This window comes from Corvus moneduloides, chromosome 12 (genome assembly GCF_009650955.1).
Source record: "Corvus moneduloides isolate bCorMon1 chromosome 12, bCorMon1.pri, whole genome shotgun sequence".
NCBI lineage: Eukaryota > Metazoa > Chordata > Aves > Passeriformes > Corvidae > Corvus > Corvus moneduloides.
The window spans coordinates 19,593,989-19,615,238 of record NC_045487.1 but is presented as its reverse complement, the minus strand read 5'-3'; the positions used below and the strand labels follow the sequence as shown (position 1 = coordinate 19,615,238).

Below are 21,250 nucleotides of genomic sequence, written 5' to 3'. Positions count from 1 at the left end.
GGTCCCCTCCAACTCACCATATTCTATGATATTTTTAATATATTCATATTTATTTCTAATGTATTTTTATTTTTTATATTTATTTTTATGATTTCACCTAAGTTAACTAACTTGCCTCTAGAAGTTGACATGGTAAGCTACAATTCTTCCTTACAAAGTTTTGCAAACATTCCATCACCCTTGTGTGTCATTTCCTCTCCTCCCCACCTCCCCTTATTTTAAACCCACACCTTTAGTGCATTAATTTCTGTTGCAGCATTAAACCTGTACAGAATGCTCTAAGGACACTTAAACTACTTTTCCTTCAGTCAGATAAGACACTGCAGTTCAGCCTAAGCCAACAGGGAAGGCACAGGAGAATTCAGATGGTTTTAACTGAAGCTGCACCACCACACTGTGGTACCAAGGCAGGTGCTCAGCCCGCCCCAGTTCTGTACCTGTGAGAACACAAGAGTTAACTCACCCCTCCGCCTCCTCCCCACCCAAACCCACGGCACTGTCACAGCTCATTTAACCACACAAATGGAACTTTTCCTTCGCTGGAAAAACACAGAAAAGCTTCATGCTGGAAGGCTGCAGGGACAGCAAGGCCCTTCAGCCACTCGCCAGTGAATTTCCAATCTGTGGTCAAATCAAAGCAGAATTGCTTTTTAAAATCAAGCTGGCATTAAGTTCTCCACTTCTAGTATGGATGAATACTTCCAATATATGAGAAAGGTTTTCTCATTGCAGTTTTCTCCTTTACTTCTTTCCCCAAATGCTGAGAGTAACTAGAACTGTGAAACAATCTCTACACCTCAACTTCCATGTGTAACTGAAGTACGCAAGTTTTGTCACCACATTTTAGAGGCATGCTAATAGATTTCAATCAGTTATTCCTGGAAATAAGCACAATGCCATCAAACAAATTTAATTTTTCATCACATCTGAGGAAAATTCTGTTACCTAATTAGACACTTGTAGTAAAAAAAACCCCAAAACACACCAACAGACTTTTCATCTACGCAGAGAAATACAATTTATTTAAATAATCTCTGATCTGGGTCTTCTTGTACAAAAATAAATTCTTCAAGAGGGGTTTGATGATTTGTTGGCCAACAGCTTCTCTCACATGTGTAAACTATAACAGTTCCAAATTCCACTGACAGATCTAAAAACAAAGCAACAAAGGTACATAAGGGTAAGAAAAATGACAATCAGGGGCTATTGCTTACCACTACACTTCAGTCTTAGCACAGATTATTAATCCAGAAAATATTTCTCATATTCAGTCTCCTCTGAAAATACCATTTTCCAATGTTAACCACGTTAAAGGTAGCCAAATCGGAATTTTCCAAGAGATTTTTAAGTGTCTGCAGTCTTACCTCACAGCATTTATTATTTTCCATGGCCTCCTTTAAGAGACAGTACAGACAAATTATTCCCAAGGCCATGGAATTATCCCTGATTCAGTTATTAAAGTTCACTAGTGAGCGAGCCAAGCTGCAATCAGAGCCTCCATAAAGCAGAGTTCTCTCTTAGTTCAGTGAAACCCATAATGGAGACAGCAGACCCTCTGGAACACCACCACTGTGGTTAAGCACATGTGGGTAGCAGGAAACAACCCTAACTGCAGTTCACTACACTTTCCCACAAAGAACACTGTTAGAAATATTGATTCAAGCAAGTCAAGCACCTGAGTCACTCTGGAGCATGCTGACCAGTGTGGGCATCAGCTGGAACTCAAACACTCTGCTGCTTCCACAGTTACTGCAAGCTGGGATATCCTGGTCCAGGTTGGCTGGAGGACGCGTTATGAATAAAGGTTGGCCACCCCAAGAGTATCTGAGAGAAGACAGGGAAGAAAAAAATCATTATTTTTTTAATATCTAAATTTGATAGGAAAACTTGTATGTTGGCAACAGTGTCCAGGATTTGCTGAGATCTCTGAACCTGCTTCAAGTAAAACATGGTTGTGAATCAGAATCATTGCCTCGGCTACAAAGGAGTCACTAAACAAAGAATAAAGATGGGGAGGGGGAAATAGCTGGTAGGTTAATGCTTGGAAAATCTTAAGGAAAGAGCTGGATTTAAAGGAGACAAATGCTCTGAATGGACACCTCCAAAATATGCTGTACCAGAACCATTTCATTAAGCAAACCACACTTTCCTGAAAAATGGAATCCTAAACAGACAAAAGACATAAAAGATAACATTCAATAAGCCTTAACACAGAATAGGTCTCAAAGCCACAGTAGCCATGTCTCAGAAGTGATGGTTTATTTGTAAGAGCTATCAGAGCTTCACAACTAACAGCAAACAGACCAAGGATGGTTTCCACTGAATGCCAAGCAGATTTGGTGCTCTGCTGAAGGGCAACAGGGACCCTGCAGCCAGGAGAAATGGGAGTCTAAGAGCACACTGACAGTGCCCAGGGAGGGCAAAGGGAGGCTACGGAAAGATTGTAACCAGGGACAGCCCCAGGGAGCACCAGAGCTGATCTCTTAGAGGAAGGGCAAATTCAAGGAGCACAATACTGCAAAGTGACAGATCCAGCGAAAAGCTGTCTGAAAATGCTACTTGCACTCTGCATTAGAAAATCTCCAGTATAATCTTTGACAGTTAATAAAAGTGTCTCATGTTCTTTTCTGTCTACGCAGCCACTCAGACTTTTAACTCCTCATCAAAAAGGGACCAGTTAGTTCCACCTGGTACTGGAAAGTTGGTAAACAAAAGCCCTGCCACTACACTTAGGCAGCCTTACCAGACAGGCAGCATTGGACTCCCTGGAACACTTGCTATGATCCATGAAAACCTGTATTTTCTGGTACTATGAATGACTTAGGATTTACTCTTTGCTATACTCCCAACCAGAATTAACTCCTCTCCCAGGAAGAGCAGCTACTCTGAGGTTACACCTGCTTCTGTTCTAGGAAAAGCAACAGACTTACAAGACCTGAAGACTGCTGGGGGCTGAGAAGAGTCCACAACAAGCTGCAGAACTGGGGCTTTAAAACAAGCAATTCCTTGCTTCAGTCAAGGACAGATATTAGAAATTCCAAATAGGTCACAAAATTTCAGAGGTGCAGATAGCCTTGTAAATCTATCACAACAGCACACCACTGTGTGTTAGACTTCCACCTCAACACTGTCTCTTGAAAACCTCTGTGCTTGGATTTCAGTGAGGCTTCAAAGACAGTCGGGGTCTTCTCATCAGGTCTTATGTCGAAAGTCTCCCACAGCCAGAGCTACGGTCTCTGATCCTGTTTGCTTCTCATGTACTTAAACTCTGTATAAAGAAAGCCCAGCCAGGGACTGAAGTCTGACCAGAGACATGGCAACAGCCTCCACAGCAGGTTTTTTTTAATTAAGAAATTAAAACATACACATATTTCCAATTAAAGAATTCATTTTGATGTACCAACCATCCATGCCAATGACTTGTATCTCCCTGTTACAACTAGATTATCAACATACCTTAGAATCTGTTCAGGACACACAGATATTCTTTTCATGAATTTATGGAATGTGTGGTCCCAGCTTTTGACTTCACTCTTCTCATATTTTTCATTACCATCTTCACCTGCAAAACTGTAAGAAAACAAGAAACAAACTGTCCAGCAAGACTTTCAGTATGACATGAATGTTTTAAATACAGAATGGCTAATATACACTCACATTAAATTATACTAAATACATTGAGAAAAGATATACATGTTAAGAGACAATTCTTGTTAGAGGTTGTAAGTGCACATTTTCCTTCTAGTTCTTTGGTTTCTGGTGGCTTAACTACACAATTACTAGCAGTGTTTCAAACTATCACATGTGACTCAAATCCACCATGTACCTGCTTTATTCCATCAAAAACCCCTTCCTTTAATAACATCTCAAATTTTTTTGTGGTTTTAAATTATGATGTTGTCTTTTTCAATTTTGAATCAAGCATAATTAAAGTTCTATGATTCTATAAAGGTCAACAAAACTCAACAGGAACATCACTGCTGAAAAGTTTCCTGTGCAGATTCTGGGACTGACAGCAATTTTAGCTATAGACAAATTCAATGTTGTCCACAACACAGGCACAAGTGGCTGAAATGTAAGTGCTCACTGTGACCACCTAAGTTAAATACTTTACTAAGAAATTATTTTCGGTAACTGCTCAACAATTGTTTTTCAGGCAACCCTTACTAAACCTTCAGGTGTCTTACCATCATCCCAGTCTCTAGCCAAAATCCCTAAATAATCAAACTCTTAAAAATGCAACTGAAATACAAGAAAAGCTTTAGCCCTGTAAAGAAAAAGCCATGAAATGTCATGATATAAAGTCATGCCATTCAGCATATATATTGTGTCAGAGATGAACCATCTGTTGCCCCACCTGGAGCCCACGAACACTCCAAGTGCTCAGTCACTCAGAAATAGCTGCATCTTTGAGTAACTCCAGATTTGACAGCACTGGGTGCACTGTTCTGTTCCTCCAGCACAGCTCTACACAGCAATGGTTTCTGAAGGAGCTTCCAGACAAAATCATTCAGGTTCAGTGAGAGTCCCATTTAGATTATCAGTAAGCATACAGGGAACTACACAATTCCTTCAGTTTCACCATGAAATCCAGACCTGTTCTCACCTTTCTGACATCATCTGCTCCAAATCAACACACTCTCTCTGCTGATACTCCTTCAGTAGCTTATCTGCATGATGTGTATCAAGGAAACCCATGTAGTCTTCCTCATCCACAACATTAATGTAGAAGGGCTGGAACACAGGAGCTGAACCAGCCGTTGCCATCACCATGTCCTCACTGGCTGCAGGGTGTGTGTCCTGGGGACCTGGGCCATCCATGCCCTCACTGGCTGCAGGATGTGTGTCCTGGGGACCCGGGCCATCAGCAGCCTCAGACAGGTGGAGCTGTTGGAACTGGGATGTAAACTCCACCTTGCTGCTCACAGCTTTGTTTAGCCCAAGCAGCTGAAGGGAGGCACGTGCAGGAAACTCTGCTCCATCACAGGCTCCCCAGTCATCTGCATCCTCACACCAATCCTTTGCAGCAAAGTTCGATTCTTGCTTCTGAGAACCAAAAAAAAAAGAGAAGACAACACTGCCAAGGTTTGCCATCCTACTGCACTTCAAATTCAGCTTCTAACAGATGAGAGAACTGAGACCTTAAACTAATGCTCAGTGTTATTGCACCCACTCTCCTCACAGTGGTACTTCCCAACACACCCACATTTACTTCTCACACCAGCACAGTTATGGCAAAACCATCTCACACTGGAGAATCAGAACAAGAATTCATCAGGCTTTTGAGTGGCCCTTGTGCCTCCCGCTGCCATGCCCTGGCTGTGGCTCAGCCCCTGCCAGCTGCCTGGGCAGCTCCAGCACCACAGGCAACCCAAAGGGCAGAATACAGAAGGAAATAATAATAACAACACCATCATTTTACCAGAGTAAAAGCTCATTTACCACAGGCCAAGATTTCACATTGCAAATGCATCAGCTGAATAAACCCTTCCTGCCTGCCTTCACCAGTGTGGTGCCACCCTACTCTTCCAATCTGCTTTAGCCAACATGCCGTTTTTCCTCACAAATATATTAACAATAATTGAGTCAGATTAATGTAAAAGCCTGTGTTAAATTTAAAGAGATCAATTTAAATTAGAAAACAAAGAAAACAGCTTAAAGATCCTAACCTAAATAGTATAGCCTTTATTCTTCAACTTCAAGCATCACTTGAAGTTGAAAATAAAATGTAGCTAGCTGAACTAACTGAAGTATTAAGTATCACTTTTGGCCATACAGCTGGACTGCAATCTCCACTTAAAAACCCGCCTGACATAGACACAAACAGGAGGTTAAACACTGTTTAACAGTCTTATAGTAAACAGTGTAGTACAGTGACAAAAATTCCATGACTATGACTTCTCCACACAACCACAGAACACGACTGGAAACCATCGCAGAGTGCAGCTTCTGGAGGAAGGTTATGGTTACTTAAACAAGGAGATGTAGGGTGTGAGCTCCTGCAGCTCAGCTGCGGCTCTGGTTCAGAGCGTCCTCCCTGCAGCCCCGGCGCAGCCCGCGCGGGCAGAGCTGAGCTGTACCTGTTTGCCGCTGAGATCTCGGCTTTGATTCTCCTGGGCCTGCGAGTAATGGGAGCGCAGCACCTTCCAGCTTCGATGTGCGGGGCAAAGAGAAACAGAGGGTGAGGGGGGGACCACTGACCAGCAGCGGGAACAACAATAACAATAACGCTGGTAGGCACCCGCGGCCCCCGCGCTCACCTGCGGGCGGCTCCCCAGCAGCGCGGCGCGGCGCAGGCGAACACGTGGAGCGCGCGGTGCGCGGGGCCGCGCTCCAGCGGGCAGTACACCTGCGCCAGCAGCAGCAGCGCCCGCCCGCACCGCGCGCACCGCGGCGGGCCCGCCCGCACCGCCGGCATCCAGTCCTGCAACACCGACACCACCGCTCAGACCGGGCCGGGACACGCCCCGCCGCCCCGGCCGGGCCCGGCCCCGCCAGCCCAGCCTCGCCCCGGCCCTACCGCGCTGCCGCCCAGCTTGTTGGTGGCCCATGGAGGGAGCGGCCCCGCCGGGCCCGGCCCCACCATGGCGGCGTCGCGCAGCCCCAGCAGCACCGGCGGCCCGCCCGCCATGGCCCCGCCGGCGTGCGCGCGCCCGCGTGTCCGGCGTGCGCGTGTCCGCCTAACCCGCGGCGCGCGGGCCCGCCCGGGCCGGGAGCTCCCCTCACGAGAGCTCCGTCCCTGCGGCCGCTGCTGGCGCAGGGCAGGCACAGAGCCTGTGCCAGGGAACACGGTCCTGTCCCAAAACGGGCTCTGTCCTGCGACAGGCCGAGCCGCACAAGAGCCCTGGCATATGGTTTATTTACACTTCTGCGGAGAAGGGGGCACTGGGTGGCAAATCCACCGAGTCAGCAGCACGACTGGCAAACCTTTCCACTCTTTACAACTTTTAGCAAACAAAGATATTAATGTGCATTGGTTACAGGGTACATAGCTCTCTTATTAATTAGTATTCTATCTTCTATTAGTTAAGGAGTCTCTTTGCCTCTCATGCTAATTAGCGCCACGATGTATCTATCTGTCTGTCTGTCTGTCTATCTATCTGTCTGTCTATCTATCTCTTCCTTTGGCTCGGCGGTTTCCTGTGTGGGTGGTCCGTGAGTTGGTGGTCCTGATCTGCCCCTGCCGGGATTCCCTTGCCCAGTCGGAGCTGATTTCAGTACAGTTGCTGAGTTGGCTTTATTGGTTTCTTCCTTGTCTTGGGGGTTCTGCCAAATGTCCTCGTGGCCCGTAAATTCTGCATTCTCTGTGTCCGCTATCAGAAAAAGCTTCTTCCCAAGCTTTGTTAATCTCCCGCTGGGCTGAGATCAGTGAAACATGTCCAGCCCTAAACCTTAACAAGGCAACTGGGCTGACCAGGAATTTGTATTTCTAACACCTGGACATCACTCAGAGCTTGTTGGCTGCTCTGTTTCATGGATTAAATCTCCCTCCTTGTTAATTAGGCCAGAAAATTACAAAGATCAAACAGCAAAGAACATCCTATCTTAATAAAATTGTACATATTTCACGTTTTGCAACATGATGACCTGAGAAGCAGGACTGGTACAGAACAAATATACTTGGTGACCAATTGGAAAGGCAATTATAGAAGTTATGGATAATTAATACATTTTAAAAAAAAGATTAAGGCTTTTACTGACAGAATGGGAAAAACAGAACAGCAGTAGTTCTTGTTGAATATTATCAGTAAATATACTGCTAAGAATTTCTTCAAATATAGGTGCAACTGGAAATCTATACCAAGTGGCCATTAATACTAAAGTTATGAAATAAAATGAGGTTTGGGACATAATGTAAGAATCTGCTACTTAAACATATCCTATACATTGTGGCCATGGTGTTATTCCTTTCTCAGCTGTTTGACAGCGTGCCAGTACTTATATTTGGGATTTAAAATGCACAGATGGACAGAACACTTCTTCTCACACAGTCAGAAACTATTTTGTTATCATCCGTGCCTAATAAAATACCTCCCTTTTACACAGGAGTTATTCTTATGGCTTTGCATTCCCAAACACACAGGATTTCTTCTGTCTTGGGCAAGATAATAATTTTGGTGAACCTACAAGGAGAGACACGTTGATTCAACAAACAAACAAACCAATAATAGACATAAAGGCTGTGTCAGACCAAAACAAGGGAAGGGATAAGAAATGTGTGACACAAGCAGCAGTATGGTTGCTGCAGTCAGCTGTTACTAATTGTATCAAGTGGTGGTGTTCACAAGTCAGGGAAAATGCACAAAAGGGGGTGGCCAGGGAGTGTAGATCACGCTACTCAAGGTCCACAGGTGTGCAAAAGCAAGTGAAGCCAGAGGTGAGGAGGAAGAAGACACCTACAAAGGGTCAACATCTGCAGGCAGGAGCTTGGGTTGTGTCACTGTGAGAGCCCCTCCTGGGGTGCTGTAGGATGTGGGAGCTGGGCACCAGTTAAAGGGGTAGTTAGAGTATTGCTGATTGTTCATTGTCATGAGGAGAGCTCTCCAGGATTCCTGGATTCCCAGATTGTCTGTTTCTTTGTATCCTGCTTGTCATGTAACTTGGCAAAAAAGCCACTTCACTACCTGTGCGCCCTGACCCATTCCAGATGTGCCGAGAACGTGGTCGCAGCTGTGGGAGACTGGGGGTGCACACTCTGCATGTCAGCAGATCTTTGTTGATACTGAGCCAACAACATGCAGCGAACAGCACCAGCCTTTGCTCTCCCCTCTGCCTCCGTGGGCATCTGTCGTGCCAGCAGAGCTTCCTCCCTCCAGCCACTGGACTGGGGATTTGCCAGGAAGGGCGACGGGCTGCCCGCTAGCCAAAACAGAAGGAGCCCAGAGGTCCAGCTGCACCCTCTGGTACAAGGCAGCACTGAACACGAAAAAGGGTTCAAGAGTGAGCTGCTCACCCGATGGGAGCTACTCCTGGGCTGACTGGAGGGCACGCACAGGCAGAGGCGAAGAAGGAAGGAGGGGACTCCTCATACGGATTCCACAGACAAGATTTACTGCGAAGGTACCAGGAACGAAAAGCCACAGACCTGAACGTGTCCAGGGGTTTTATAGTGGGGATAGGAAAGGTGAGGATAAGGGACACAGCCAGTGAGATAAAGGGAAAGAGGCGGGGTTGAAGCTGAGGGAACTAATGGGATTAACACATAGGCGGGACTTAGGGAAAGAACCAATGGGGTGTCGAGGAGTACAGAACTTTCTAGAACTAATACATAGTTAACTCAGAGAAATAATATTTATAGCTTCATACATAAAACAAGATGGGGAAAACATTAACCAATCACATAAAAACATGTAGATTACAGAACTGGGGGGTTATGGGTTCTCACCCTAACTGCGAGTGAGTGGTTAAACTTCGGTGCCTGACCGCCAGGTGTTGGTCTTAGTTGTACCTTCAGCGGTCGGGGTGGTTACAGCCACCTGCACTGCTGCAGAAGGCTTGAAGGACACACAGTTACACCCCATCTGCAAGAGCCTTAAGCCTCAGGTCCTGAACGATTGGTACTTGAAACCCTTTAGGTTGAACAAAGAAACTGGGTGTGTTTCTGGTTTCTTGGGTGTGACAACCTCTTGGAATTAGCTTCTGTCAGTTAAGTGAAAGAAAAGGAGGTGCCAAAAAATCGAAGCAACATTCATTTATAACAATTCACAAAGGAATAAAACAACTAGAGATTTTCTGTCCTCTTTTGTGAGATGTCAAGTCCATCTCACAGACGTAGTTTGATGGATGCTCTGCTCCCTACAAGTTATATCCAGTTAGAGAAAGAAGAGGCTGTAGGAAGGACAACTGACCATGTTCTTCTGAAAGAAGAGAGGAATAAGCATGTAAGGTAGTCTGACACTTATGGTATATTCGGTATAGATAATTTCTTACAGATTTCAATTCATGTGCCCATTCCCACCTCATTATTCAGTCTTGACATGCACCGAGTAGGTACTGTGGTCTGTTTGAACCTAAATGATTGTGGGAATTTTTTTCTGCTTCTTCATTAAATAGTGATTTTTAGTCAGACGAATATTCTGAATTCCCCTTGTTTCTCCCCTTTTGCTGTGATCAGGACAACAGATTACACGACAGTGAGTTAGAAGGTGATTATTACTCTGCATCCTGACAAACTCATTTTGTTTGACTTTTCTTTGGGGTTTAAAAGCAAACTGTGTCCTCCACAGCTCTTATAGATCTGTGTGTTTTCTTTCAGTCTGTGTTTGTTTCGTGAGTTGTGCCCAAAACTCCACTCTGTGTTCTTTCAGTTTTTCTGCTGCCTTTTGCTGCAGGTCTATTCCCAGGTATCTTTCCTCCAGGTCATACTGAGGCCAATGGACCAAGCCTTCTCCGTTGGGATTTCTGGAAATAATAGTACAAAAAGTTAGCTCTCCGTTTGCCAATCCATTGCTCTCTGACTGCTTGGGTTCAGAGCATTTCAGAAAACCAACATGAGCCCAGATTATGTGATTCTGGGACCTGAATAAATGGGCAGTTTTCTATGAAAATGCCCATCAGTGGAACAGCGAAAGTGTGGTAGCTGCCATTACTTTTAGATCTAAAACTCCATTGCAGATGGAGTAACAGCTCTTAGATTTTTTTTTCTCCTGTCTGCAGGTTCATTTAAAACACCATTAAGAACATAAGTTGCTTCAATATTTATCTTAAATTCTGACAAATTTCTAGGAACCAGCTTCAGGCAGGTGAGTATATTCTAGGCAGCACAGCCTAAACTTGAGCTGTAATTAGCACTGTGATTCTCACCCATTTTTAGCAAAGTTGGTCCAGTATCTCATAACAGTTCTGCTAAGTGTATTTTCTTCTTTTGTAGCATCTCCTGCAAAGGGAGAGATGAAATAGCCACATTAGAAAGTAAATAATCAGTAGCGGCTATATGAAGTGCAGCAGGCTGTAGTCACTTCTACTTGTTGCCCTGAGCTATTGGAGTTTTTTCTAGGAGAGAACTGCAGATGAATGGTTTAATGAAAAGTATCTGCAACCAAAGACAGAAAATGTTTATGCCCATTACAATGCTTATAAGAGAGAAATTCTATTCTAAAGCCCTGCAGTAAGTAAAATGAGTAATAATGAGGTTCTAAAAGGAATATGGCGTAAGCCTGGATACATCACCAGCTAAGAATGGCTTTCCAAAGACAAAGGCAATCTCAGCTCCATGATCTGCTTTTACAAACGCTGGTACCACACCTTCCACTGAACTTGGTCGATGTTGGAATTCATAGAAGTAGACTGGGTTGCCTGCATCTGGAGGATACAGAAAAGTGCTAGTTTGAGAGCTGAAAATACCTGCTGCAAAGATGATAAACTTTCATTAACAACTGTTTTGGTTAAATGAAACACTACCAGTTCTCTGGATAGTGAGGAGTGCTGCCTACTGTCCACATGACCCCCAGGAGAGAATTCTACAATTGCTCTAATGCTGCTGAGTTACCTCTGTGGTATCTGGCCACTTCCACAGCTGAGATGACAAAGAAGACATCTCCCATTGCCTCCAGGAGGCCATCTCGGACCTGAGCAGGGCTTTCTGCATCCCCCATGTACTCCTTGTACACTCTGTCAACAACTTCAGACGTAATACCCTGAAACAGCAATAAAAAGTACTTATCATGATGATGAATATTATAAGGAGTAAGAGCAGTAAATGAGTGTGGCATCTGCACATCCCTGGCTGAACCCCAAACATCACCTTTCAGAGAAAATCCTCAGCTGTGTCAGAGCTCAGGACTGGAGTTACACAGCTATGGATATTGGTGTTCTCAGGGAAAAGAGGGATGCAAGATCAAGGGATCAAACACCTTTAGATAAACAGCAGTCAGTGATGCTGATTTTTCTCCCTTCTGAGGGAACAATCCTCATAACAGCAAAGAAATCCTGCTGGATTTCATAAAATCCATTGATTGTTGTAGATGACCATAATTTCTCCCTTTCAGAACAAGCCTGGGCTCTGCATTTCTAAGTTCATGGTGGATGTTTGTGTCACTGAATGACACCTTGCAAGTACTGGCCCTGTTCATAGAGTCCTTAATTCTTACCTTTTAATCAGTATTTTTCTATATAGTGGTTTCAGGAGAGCACAAAGGCACCACAAAGCCAAGAGATTTGTGAATTACAGGGAACCAAAAACTCAAGAAACCTGAACATAGGTGTCAGTTCACCCTAAACCTCTCAGGTTTTCCTTTCTAGTGCCCAGCTACTGCTTTAGGAGGTTGTGTCCCACAGGTCTCCTGTCATACCTGCTGGTACTCTGCATGTCTTGGATAACCTGGGAGTATCTCATATGTCCCAGAGACCTGTGTTTAGGTACCTGCATCACTCCTGGATTCCCACAGAACTCCTCCTTTTTAAGAAGAGGGGCATTTAGACTAGAAATTTAGAGTATTTTCAGTCACAAGAGGGAACAGGAGTGCAGTGCTTCTCTGCCCATTTCTGCCTGATGGCAGGGAGCTGTACAGTAGAATGGCATTTCCCTGTGAAATAGATCCTTCCAGGGGTACAAACAGAGCCAGAACAGCAAAGAAGCAGCACTGGGTTATTCAGGAAATGGTCTCTCACCTTAATGAATAGTGCTAAGCTGCTCTGTAAAATTCGACGTGCAACATCTTTGTCCAGACCATCCACAAAAGGAGGAAATTTCATCATCTGCGTGATACAGAGAATCATACTTATTAAAACACTTTGTATTTACAAAGGGATGTTTAAATAACAACACTGTAGGTCTCTTACCATTGGAATTCCCCATCCAAATTCACAGTTATTTACTCCTATTATGTAGGGGACTGCATTGATTGATTTTTCAGATAGTAATTCCATGGGACTCTTTGGAAAAAATACACCATCTACACATGAACTGATGAAAAAGGAATCCTAAACAATAAGGGAAAAAAGAAAAAAAAGCTTCATTAATACATTAATTTTGCTTCTAAAAGTTTAGATTTTTACTGCAGTTCCAAAGGGAAGCCTAATGAAAATAGAAGTAGTAATGGTATCCAAGCCATCTTAAAATTTTCTCTGACGGATTTTCTGCACTAGGCAGAAGATTCTGTGAAGATTAACATTGTATTTCTAATGCTTGTGAAACAAAAGTCCAAAAGTCATTATACTGAATTTACATCTTTTTTTAGTTCAATATTGCCATGGATGTGTGGGACGGTGGGGGAAAAAATCAACTTCTGTATTGAAATGTCAAAGGCACATGGAGTCCAGTATTGTGATAAGAGCTTTTAAATAAGACATAATACATTATTTGATTTTCAGGTTCTCCAGAATAATCTGTGCCATTTTCTTTTCCTTGCCCTGGTAGAGCATGGCAGAAAACCACAGGTAGCTCCAAGTGCCTGCAGAATGGAAGGGCAGTAACCTGTTTGCACTTTTCAGGCAAGGCATCCCTGCACAGCTGCAGTGCTGTCATGTCCTGAAAAGGTCAAGAAAGTCAGATTTTACATTCACTTCAAGTTCTCCTAATATCACAGCGCACAAATAGTATTCTCTGTTACGAAAAAGTCTGAGATGTCAGTTAAATGCAAGAAGTATCATTTCACCTACCATCTTCAGTGCTATCTGTACTAGCTCTTCTTCTGTTTTTTCTCTCAAGCATTCAACTATTGCAGCTGAACTGGATTTTTCACAGCCAGAGACAGCAGCAATTTTCTGCAAGCAGTAAAAACAAACAGTTTTGAACACATTTCCTATATCTGGCTCTATGAGATGCCGAGTCCAGCTGGAGGAGATGGAGCTCCTGCACAAGAGTTGCTGGAGCCTGGCATGTCCCAGCTCCAGAGGGAGGGATTTGGAAGCCCTCACAGCCCTTCACACCACAGGATGGGCAGAAGGACAAAACCTCTGCCTCCAGATTTTTCTTGATACAGAAGTATTCCAAGATAATAATTCTGGTAAATAATGTGCTAGGCTGAGAAGGCTGGGTGACATAAAGGAGTTAGAGAATAAACCATCTACAGGGTAACAGAGACCACATTCTACCACTCTTGGTGATGTCCTTTTGGCTGGAGTAACAAGCTGTCATTAGAGAGAGCTGTCTCTTTTATATCCCAGGTTCCAGGAAATTGTTTCTTTAGTTGAAGAGAAAAGAAAGGGGTTGAAGCCAGTACTTCTCAAATTAAAAAATTTAATGAAGTCTTGTTTATTTGCACACTACAGGCATCAAACAGGAGGGGAAGAGAAGAATATTCAGAATCTGATACCATTTTCCAGCCAAAAATTATAGGTTGACTTTTCTTGAAGACACTATATGTTATACTATTCCTTTACATTTAATTCTTCCCTGCCTTCTCTCTTCTTCTTTGTGGATATTTGGGTGTTTGAACATCATCATTAAACATGTACTATTTGCAACAGAAATACTGTCTTTAATGACTGTGTGCTTTGTTTCACAAGGAAAAAACCATGTTTCTATATTTTGGAATGAACAGTTTAAGATATGCAAAACTATCTGGAAAAAGTGATTAAAATTACCACAAATACTCACTTGTGCTTCCTCTTTAGGCTGGTCAGTGAACAAACCCAGGCCTGCAGTACCACTCTCTGAAATGGCCTTGTGGAATAAGCCCTTGGCCAGGGGAGATAAGACCTGTGGAAAAGCAAGAACGAGCGTGACGAGCGCTGCGTTCTAACTAGCCGCTTCGGATTTCAGTATCAGCAGTAGCCATTTGAAACATTTTGAACGCCCATGTCGTAAGAGTGTTACTGTGTAGCCGCTGACCATAGTCCAGCTGAGCAAAGTGCTTCGGCAGCGCTCTCAGGGATCAGGAGCTCAGCTGCCTGTCCCCTCCCCCGGCACTTTGCTTCCAGCGCTTCATGGCACTGCACCGCAAGCCAGGTACAGATTGAATGTGCCCAAAGCAGTCTGGCTATGCTGCAGAAGGGCAATAAAGAACTATTGGCCAGAGGAAACAGGAATTTGTATCCCATGTACAATGAACCCTGGTTCAACCGTGTGATCTGCACCAAATTGTGAGGGATTGCAGAAGGAGAGCGTCGTAGCCAATGTGCTCCATGTTGATACAAAGATTTTACACAATCACTGGGTCACAAACTGCAGGGCTAGTTCAGCTATCATGACTATTCACCTCGATTACTTTGCACAAGTGGCTGTCAAAGCAAACAGGGAATGGGCAAGGGTCCATAACTCCTTTTAAAGGACTTTTCTCATTAGGTTAGACTTTGAGGGAATTTTTACATTAAAAAAAAAAAACCCAAACCAACCAGAATTTAATTCAGCAGATCAGTAATAACATTCTGGCACTTAACTACAACATTTGAGTATGAAAATTACAGAGTTTCATCAATCAAAATCTGTATTGTTTTGCTGTATTGTTGCCTTACTGCTGTATCAAAGACCCAGGTGATTTGTCACTGTAATACCATCCCTTTTCTCTCATTGACTTCTCATGGAGATACTGAAAATGGATGGTGGGGTTTTTTTCCCCTAAGTAATTAAAATTCAATATTACTGTGAACTTACAAGAGCAGAAACACTGATTCCTCCTGCAGATTCTCCAAAGATAGTGACAGATCCTGGATCTCCTCCAAAATGTATGATATTTTCCTGAATCCACTGAAGAGCCGCTACTTGATCTAAATATCCCCAGTTACCTCGGGCATGCTCATCACCAGTGCTGCAGGGAGAGAACAGATTTGTTTAAATGCTCAATGCAGGCAAAAAGGTGAAGGAAAATACAATCTGTGGTGTGAAAAATCATCTGCCATTCTCTACACAACTGACAAATGAATGGCTCGGAAAGCCCTGAGATTGGAGCAACCCCTCAAGAACAGGTCTGGAAGCTGCCTTGGGACTGGAAATTGTTCCCAACTCTTGCAGATGCAATTCAGAAATGTTTCTTTGCATAAGCAAGCCTTCTGCGCTTCACAAAGACTTTGCAGACATCATTTTGGAAGTCACTTAGGAAAAACTGAGATAAAACATCTTACCTAAGATATCCAGCAATACCTAATCGGTACTGAATTGTTACAACCACAACATTGTCAAAGGCTGCTAATGCTGAGCCGTCATAGGATGAAGCTGCTCCAAAAACTAATCCACCTCCATGGATCCATACTAACACCTGGAAAGAAAAAAAACAGGATCAACCCAGCACAGGTATGAGCTCCCAGTGATAAAAACTAAATACAACCCAAGATATATTATTTTGTGCTGTTTCACTCCTGATTCTTTCAGATTACATTTCACAAATGGTAGAAATCTTTCGAATCTAAGGCCTACAGGTCTACAAATTTGCATGATTTTGTTAAATACCTACACTGTCACAGTGCCCTGTGACTTTGGACAGATTATTTAGAGTCAATCAAGCACTACTTAGCTAAAATGCCAATACAATTTTTCTTGTAAAATAGTATTTTTTGTCTCTTTAATTTCAGTTAATATTTGCTGGGGCAAAGCGTTGAAGTTTATCATCACTACAGAACTGCCCTGTAAGTCTGCTCATGGCACAGGCTGTAGGTTTGCTGTCAGATAATTTTGCTCACGGTGTTATAAGGATTTTGCTTACAGGCAGCTTCTCCTGTTTTCCTGTAGAAACGGGTGTGTACACATTCAGGTACAAGCAGTCCTCAGACACTTGGAGAAGAACTTTCTCTTTTCTATTGGTAATAATGTCTGAAAAATATTGTCCTTGTACTTTATCCTGTAGACACCTGAACAAGTGAAAAAGTAACAAGCAACAGAATTAACTAAAACCTGAAAGCTATGAAGTTTTTTTGTACTTCCACAAAAAAGTGCAAAACAGAAACTGATCTCTAGTACATTTCTGGATTGGTGGCAATTGAAAACTTTTTTTTTTCTTTTAATATATTTTCTTCCTTTGACCTGTCATTAATGAGATCTGTAAAAATAAAGACACTGCAGTACACAGTGACATGCAGATACAATTTTGCATGTTTCAAAATATCACAGAAATATATCTGCAAATACATATGGCTATAAATGACTTCAATGAAAATATAAATTAATTATTTTACATCTCCAATAGCTTTTTATTTTGCAATGGTAGATATTAGGCTTGAGACACTAAACAAGGGCAGTAGGACAACTGGAGTGAGACAATTACAATGTCGATTAGAATTGCTCTGCATTTTTATGTGCCCTTTTAAGCACTTGACTCAGCATTTTTGCCTAATGTTGTACTCCAGCATTTCCCCAGCTTCTTTCTGTATCTACTCGAAAGGTTTATAATCAATGGTAAGGGATAGCCAAGTGCTCCTGAGCCAGAGCATTATCAGAAAAGTGCTGGTCCATCTCAGTTCATCACTGATGCCCATAAGATAGCAGCTTTTAGTAAAGAGAGCAGCTTATAAAGGTATCTTTAGAAATGCATCCACTGTAAGAGCTGCAGGTGCAACGAGATGGCACCAAGGAATTTATCTTTGTGGATTGTCCTGTGTATACATCAGTGTCATGGAATTGCACAGAGTGTAACATCATTAAAAGTTCAGTGGTTTTGTCATTGCCTTACATTGGTGGGTAAGAAGTGGCGTCTCTGACACCTTCCCATGGCTCAGGTGGCTGGGGTTCAGTAAACCTCAGTGGTCCAACTGGAGGCTTAGCAAAAGGAAGTCCCAAAAAAACATTTACAGTCCTCTCAGCTGTGTCTACTTTGAATTGGTACCCTTGGACTCTCCCATATTTGGTCTCCGCTTCTGGTTGTTCTGCTTTTTGTTCTGTGGGACAGGAGCACAAAATCACATAATTGGTCTATTTCTAAGCTATTGCCAGATTTGCTACTTAAATATACGCCTTTAATTTACTTAAACAAGTAATTTTTATACATAAAGCTTCAACAAACTCTGATCAGTTTTAACAGTACACTATTCTAATCTACTATTTTATTTCACTAATTTGATTACTAGTATTTACTCATTTAAATTTTAGATTTACTAATTTATTCTAACCAAGTTTTATTACACCTCTATTAAATCAGTATAGATGACATTGTTTCAGCCTTGATGTTTCATTTTGATTGGTCTGTATGTATAATCTCCCTCAGGTATATCATATATATTGTCTTGCCATACACGCATTAGTGGCTGCACATAGACCTTAATCTCTTTTTGCCCTGGGTTGTTAGATAAAAACCCAATAGATTGCTCTCATTAAGAAAAGGCAATGAACAGAGAAAATATGTTCCAGACTCTTGATAGTATGTACAGCCAGGAGAAAAAGCTTCTAACATACCCAAAAATAGTCTGGCACAGACAAATACTGTTAACATTTAAGGAAGACTCATTTTAAGATCGGTGTGAAAGTTCTTAATATCAAATTGCAGATGTGGTGCTGCAGCTGCTCGGCCTCAGCAGGCAAGATTTTGGGACAGGGATTTGATTTTGCTATTTGCGAAAAAGGCAAATAAGAGAAATGACTGAAAGCAGATTAAAAACTGAAATGAGCTTTTTGCTACTGCAGCTCAGATTGTGGGTCCAGCTGTGCACGGAGCTGGTGCCCAGCTCAGCCCAAGGTTTGCATCCAGCTCTGCCCAGAGCTTGTGCCCAGCTCTGCCCAGGGTTTGTGCCCAGCTCTACCCAGGGTCGGTGCCCAGCTCTGCCCAGGGTCGGTGCCCAGCTCTGCCCAGGGTTTGTGCCCAGCTCTGCCCAGGGTCGGTGCCCAGCTCTGCCCAGGGTTTGTGCCCAGCTCTGTCCAGGGTCGGTGCCCAGCTCTGCCCAGGGTTTGTGCCCAGCTCTACCCAGGGTCGGTGCCCAGCTCTGCCCAGGGTCGGTGCCCAGCTCTGCCCAGGGTTTGTGTCCATCTCCACCCAGGGTCGGTGCCCAGCTCTGCCCAGGGTTTGTGCCCAGCTCTGTCCAGGGTCGGTGCCCAGCTCTGCCCAGGGTTTGTGTCCATCTCCACCCAGGGTCGGTGCCCAGCTCTGCCCAGGGTTTGTGCCCAGCTCTGTCCAGGGTCGGTGCCCAGCTCTGCCCAGGGTTTGTGTCCATCTCCGCCCAGGGTCGGTGCCCAGCTCTGCCCAGGGTTTGTGTCCATCTCCGCCCAGGGTCGGTGCCCAGCTCTCGGGAGGCACAGGGGCTGCCCCGGGAGGCAGCTGCAGGTGCCCTCTCGCCCTGCAGGGACCACAGAGCAGAACCCCCCGCGTTTACCTGTGGCCACCAGCGCCGTGCCCCCGATGAAGAGGATCCAGGCCAGCAGCGCCGCGTCCCTCGAGGCTGCCATGGTGCCACTGGCACGAACCCCGCAGGCCGAGGCTTTATAGGCTCGGCCAGGGCCGCCTTACGCAAGGCAAACACGGATAAGGCGAGGGAGTGCTCGGGCTGCGAGCCAGGACCGGGACTGCCGGGCTGGGGTCGGGAGCAGGGAGCCCTCCTGCCCCACGGGGCTCCTGCTGCCTCCCCGCTGCTCCTCTTGAGTTTTCACAGAATCTCAGGCACATTGGGCTTCAAAATGCTTTGGAAACAGCCTTGCACTGCACCGGGAGCGGTGTCCTGCTGCTGCAGCACCACCGGCTGGGGCAAGGCGGGGAGGATTTCCTCACCCTGCACAGCAGAGAGACCTGGAAGGCACCTCGTTTCTACTTTATGATGTTTACTTCATTTTGGTACTAAGATCTCAATGTAAGAAACGCAATATAGCCAAATCCAAACCAACACCTCTGAAGAGTGGACTTTTACTGAAGTAAGAGTTGAGTGATTTTTATTGTCATAAAAGCATATTTTCTGACAAAACCAACACTAGAAAAATTCCAGCTTTTCCTGCAGGGTGCAGGAGACACCTGTCACTCAGTCCTGTGTGTTCAGGGATGTTTGGTATAGTGCTGCAACACAGTTACAACAATAAAGAGATGAATTATCAGCTTTTGTAATGTGGGAACAATATTAAAGGGTAGTATTTGGGTGGTAACTAATCCAACGGTTTTATTTTCAGTCATTTCACATCCATAATTGAAGGATGATTTGAAAAGGAGAGAATAGAATAGCTGAATAGACATTTTCTGCTCATATTAACTAAGAGCTTGTGTTGGTTTTACGTAAGTATTAGGCTCTGCCTTTTTCTTTTTTTTTTCCCTGACTCAGTAGCTCTTGCCCCAGAAAGGTAGTTTTGCAATTTCAGATCATGGGAATTCTCAGTTGTCAGAAACAGCATTTCAAAGAATCTTATGATATGACCACAGAATGGTTTGGGTTGGAAGAAAACTCAAAGCTCTACTCATTCCACCCCCTGCCACGAGCAGGGACACCTTCTACTATCCCAGATTGTTCCAAGCCCCATCCAACCTGGCCTTGGACACTCCCGGGGAGGGGGCAGCCACAGCTTCTTTGGGCAGCCTGTGCCAGGGCCTGCCCACCCTCACGGGGAAGAACTTCTTCTGCATATCTGATTTAAACCTACATTTGTTGGTTTGAAGCCATTCCCCCTTGTCCTGTTACTACATGCCCTTGGCAGAAGTCCCTCTCCATTTTTCTTGTAGGCTCCCTTGGGGCACTGCAAGGGGCTCCAAGGTCTCCCCAGAGCCTTCTCTTGTCCAGGCTGAACAGCCCAACTCCCTCAGCCTGTCTCCACAGGAGAGGTGCTCCATTTCTACAGATCCCTTACTGCTCACACCTCTCTTCACAGCTGAGTGGGTTACAAGACCCAGAGTCTTTAAATTAGTTTAGCACACCTATTATACACCTGTTAATCCTGTGTGCTGTGGCTCTGCTTGTGCACTTTACTCTACACCACAACAACAGATGTTGCTTGTGTACTTTACTCCGTATCTTCCTGTGTGTACCTGCACAGTTGTGATTTACAGCCCCTGGAGGTAAACCCCCGTCAACTTTAACCTGGACTGCTCACAGAGCAAACTGTTGGAAGGTAACTGCAGGTGACCTCATCCAGTGCAGTGTCTCAAGCCTTTGCTGTGTTTTTGGTGGCTCCTGAGCTCTGCACCAGTGCCCTGTGCACCCTACCAGGGCTGTGCTGGGGTGCAGCTCCTGAGCCTGAGGGCCAGTGCTCGCTGTACACTGGCACATGGATAACTCTGTAAATCTGAGCTGCTGAGAAAACAATGAGGACAAATGCTTCAGTGCAGAATTACAATGAACTGTGGCTGTATAGGTGTTCCCTGGGAGACTTTTTTCCTTGTTTCTCAAGAGTGAAGTTCAGGACACTAAGGGTCAATAAAACTGCTCTGGGAGTAGTCTGTGCTGCTTGAATGTATAGTAATGATAGATATATGCA

At 44.3% G+C, this 21,250-nt stretch overlaps 2 protein-coding genes across 2 annotated transcripts; both read right to left on the bottom strand.

Moving 5' to 3' along the window:
• Positions 1–990: 990 nt before the first annotated feature.
• On the bottom strand, positions 991–6,634 carry PDCD2L (programmed cell death 2 like). Its single transcript, XM_032121937.1, has 7 exons — positions 6,521–6,634; positions 6,261–6,424; positions 6,081–6,150; positions 4,607–5,046; positions 3,457–3,570; positions 1,676–1,824; positions 991–1,150 (listed from the first exon to the last, which is right to left on the bottom strand). Exons 1-7 carry the CDS (start codon positions 6,629–6,631, stop codon positions 1,020–1,022), a joined length of 1,179 nt encoding a protein of 392 aa, XP_031977828.1. The 5' UTR covers positions 6,632–6,634; the 3' UTR covers positions 991–1,019.
• Positions 6,635–9,028: 2,394 nt separating this feature from the next.
• On the bottom strand, positions 9,029–19,270 carry LOC116450047 (fatty acyl-CoA hydrolase precursor, medium chain-like). Its single transcript, XM_032122097.1, has 13 exons — positions 19,174–19,270; positions 17,544–17,748; positions 16,581–16,725; positions 16,003–16,136; positions 15,536–15,689; positions 14,540–14,641; positions 13,600–13,704; positions 12,781–12,921; positions 12,610–12,696; positions 11,489–11,636; positions 11,170–11,301; positions 10,804–10,876; positions 9,029–10,401 (listed from the first exon to the last, which is right to left on the bottom strand). The coding sequence occupies exons 1-13, from the start codon at positions 19,244–19,246 to the stop codon at positions 10,230–10,232; spliced, it is 1,671 nt and encodes a 556-aa protein (XP_031977988.1). The 5' UTR covers positions 19,247–19,270; the 3' UTR covers positions 9,029–10,229.
• Between the last annotated feature and the right edge of the window lie 1,980 nt (positions 19,271–21,250).

What these genes read in the sequence shown, in the direction of transcription:
- PDCD2L (XM_032121937.1), bottom strand. Translation starts at nt 6,631, where the DNA reads ATGGCGGGCGGGCCGCCGGTGCTGCTGGGGCTGCGCGACGCCGCCATG. An exon ending in TGTCCTGAACAGATTCTAAG is followed by an intron (nt 1,825 to 3,456) that starts GTATGTTGATAA and finishes GTCTTCTCTCAG; the next exon opens with ATACTCTTGGGGTGGCCAAC. An exon ending in CATGCTCCAGAGTGACTCAG is followed by an intron (nt 1,151 to 1,675) that starts GTGCTTGACTTG and finishes CTTTGTTTTTAG; the next exon opens with ATCTGTCAGTGGAATTTGGA.
- LOC116450047 (XM_032122097.1), bottom strand. Translation starts at nt 19,246, where the DNA reads ATGGCAGCCTCGAGGGACGCGGCGCTGCTGGCCTGGATCCTCTTCATC. An exon ending in GCCACTTCTTACCCACCAAT is followed by an intron (nt 16,726 to 17,543) that starts GTAAGGCAATGA and finishes TCACTTGTTCAG; the next exon opens with GTGTCTACAGGATAAAGTAC. An exon ending in TTGGATGGGGAATTCCAATG is followed by an intron (nt 12,697 to 12,780) that starts GTAAGAGACCTA and finishes TGTATCACGCAG; the next exon opens with ATGATGAAATTTCCTCCTTT.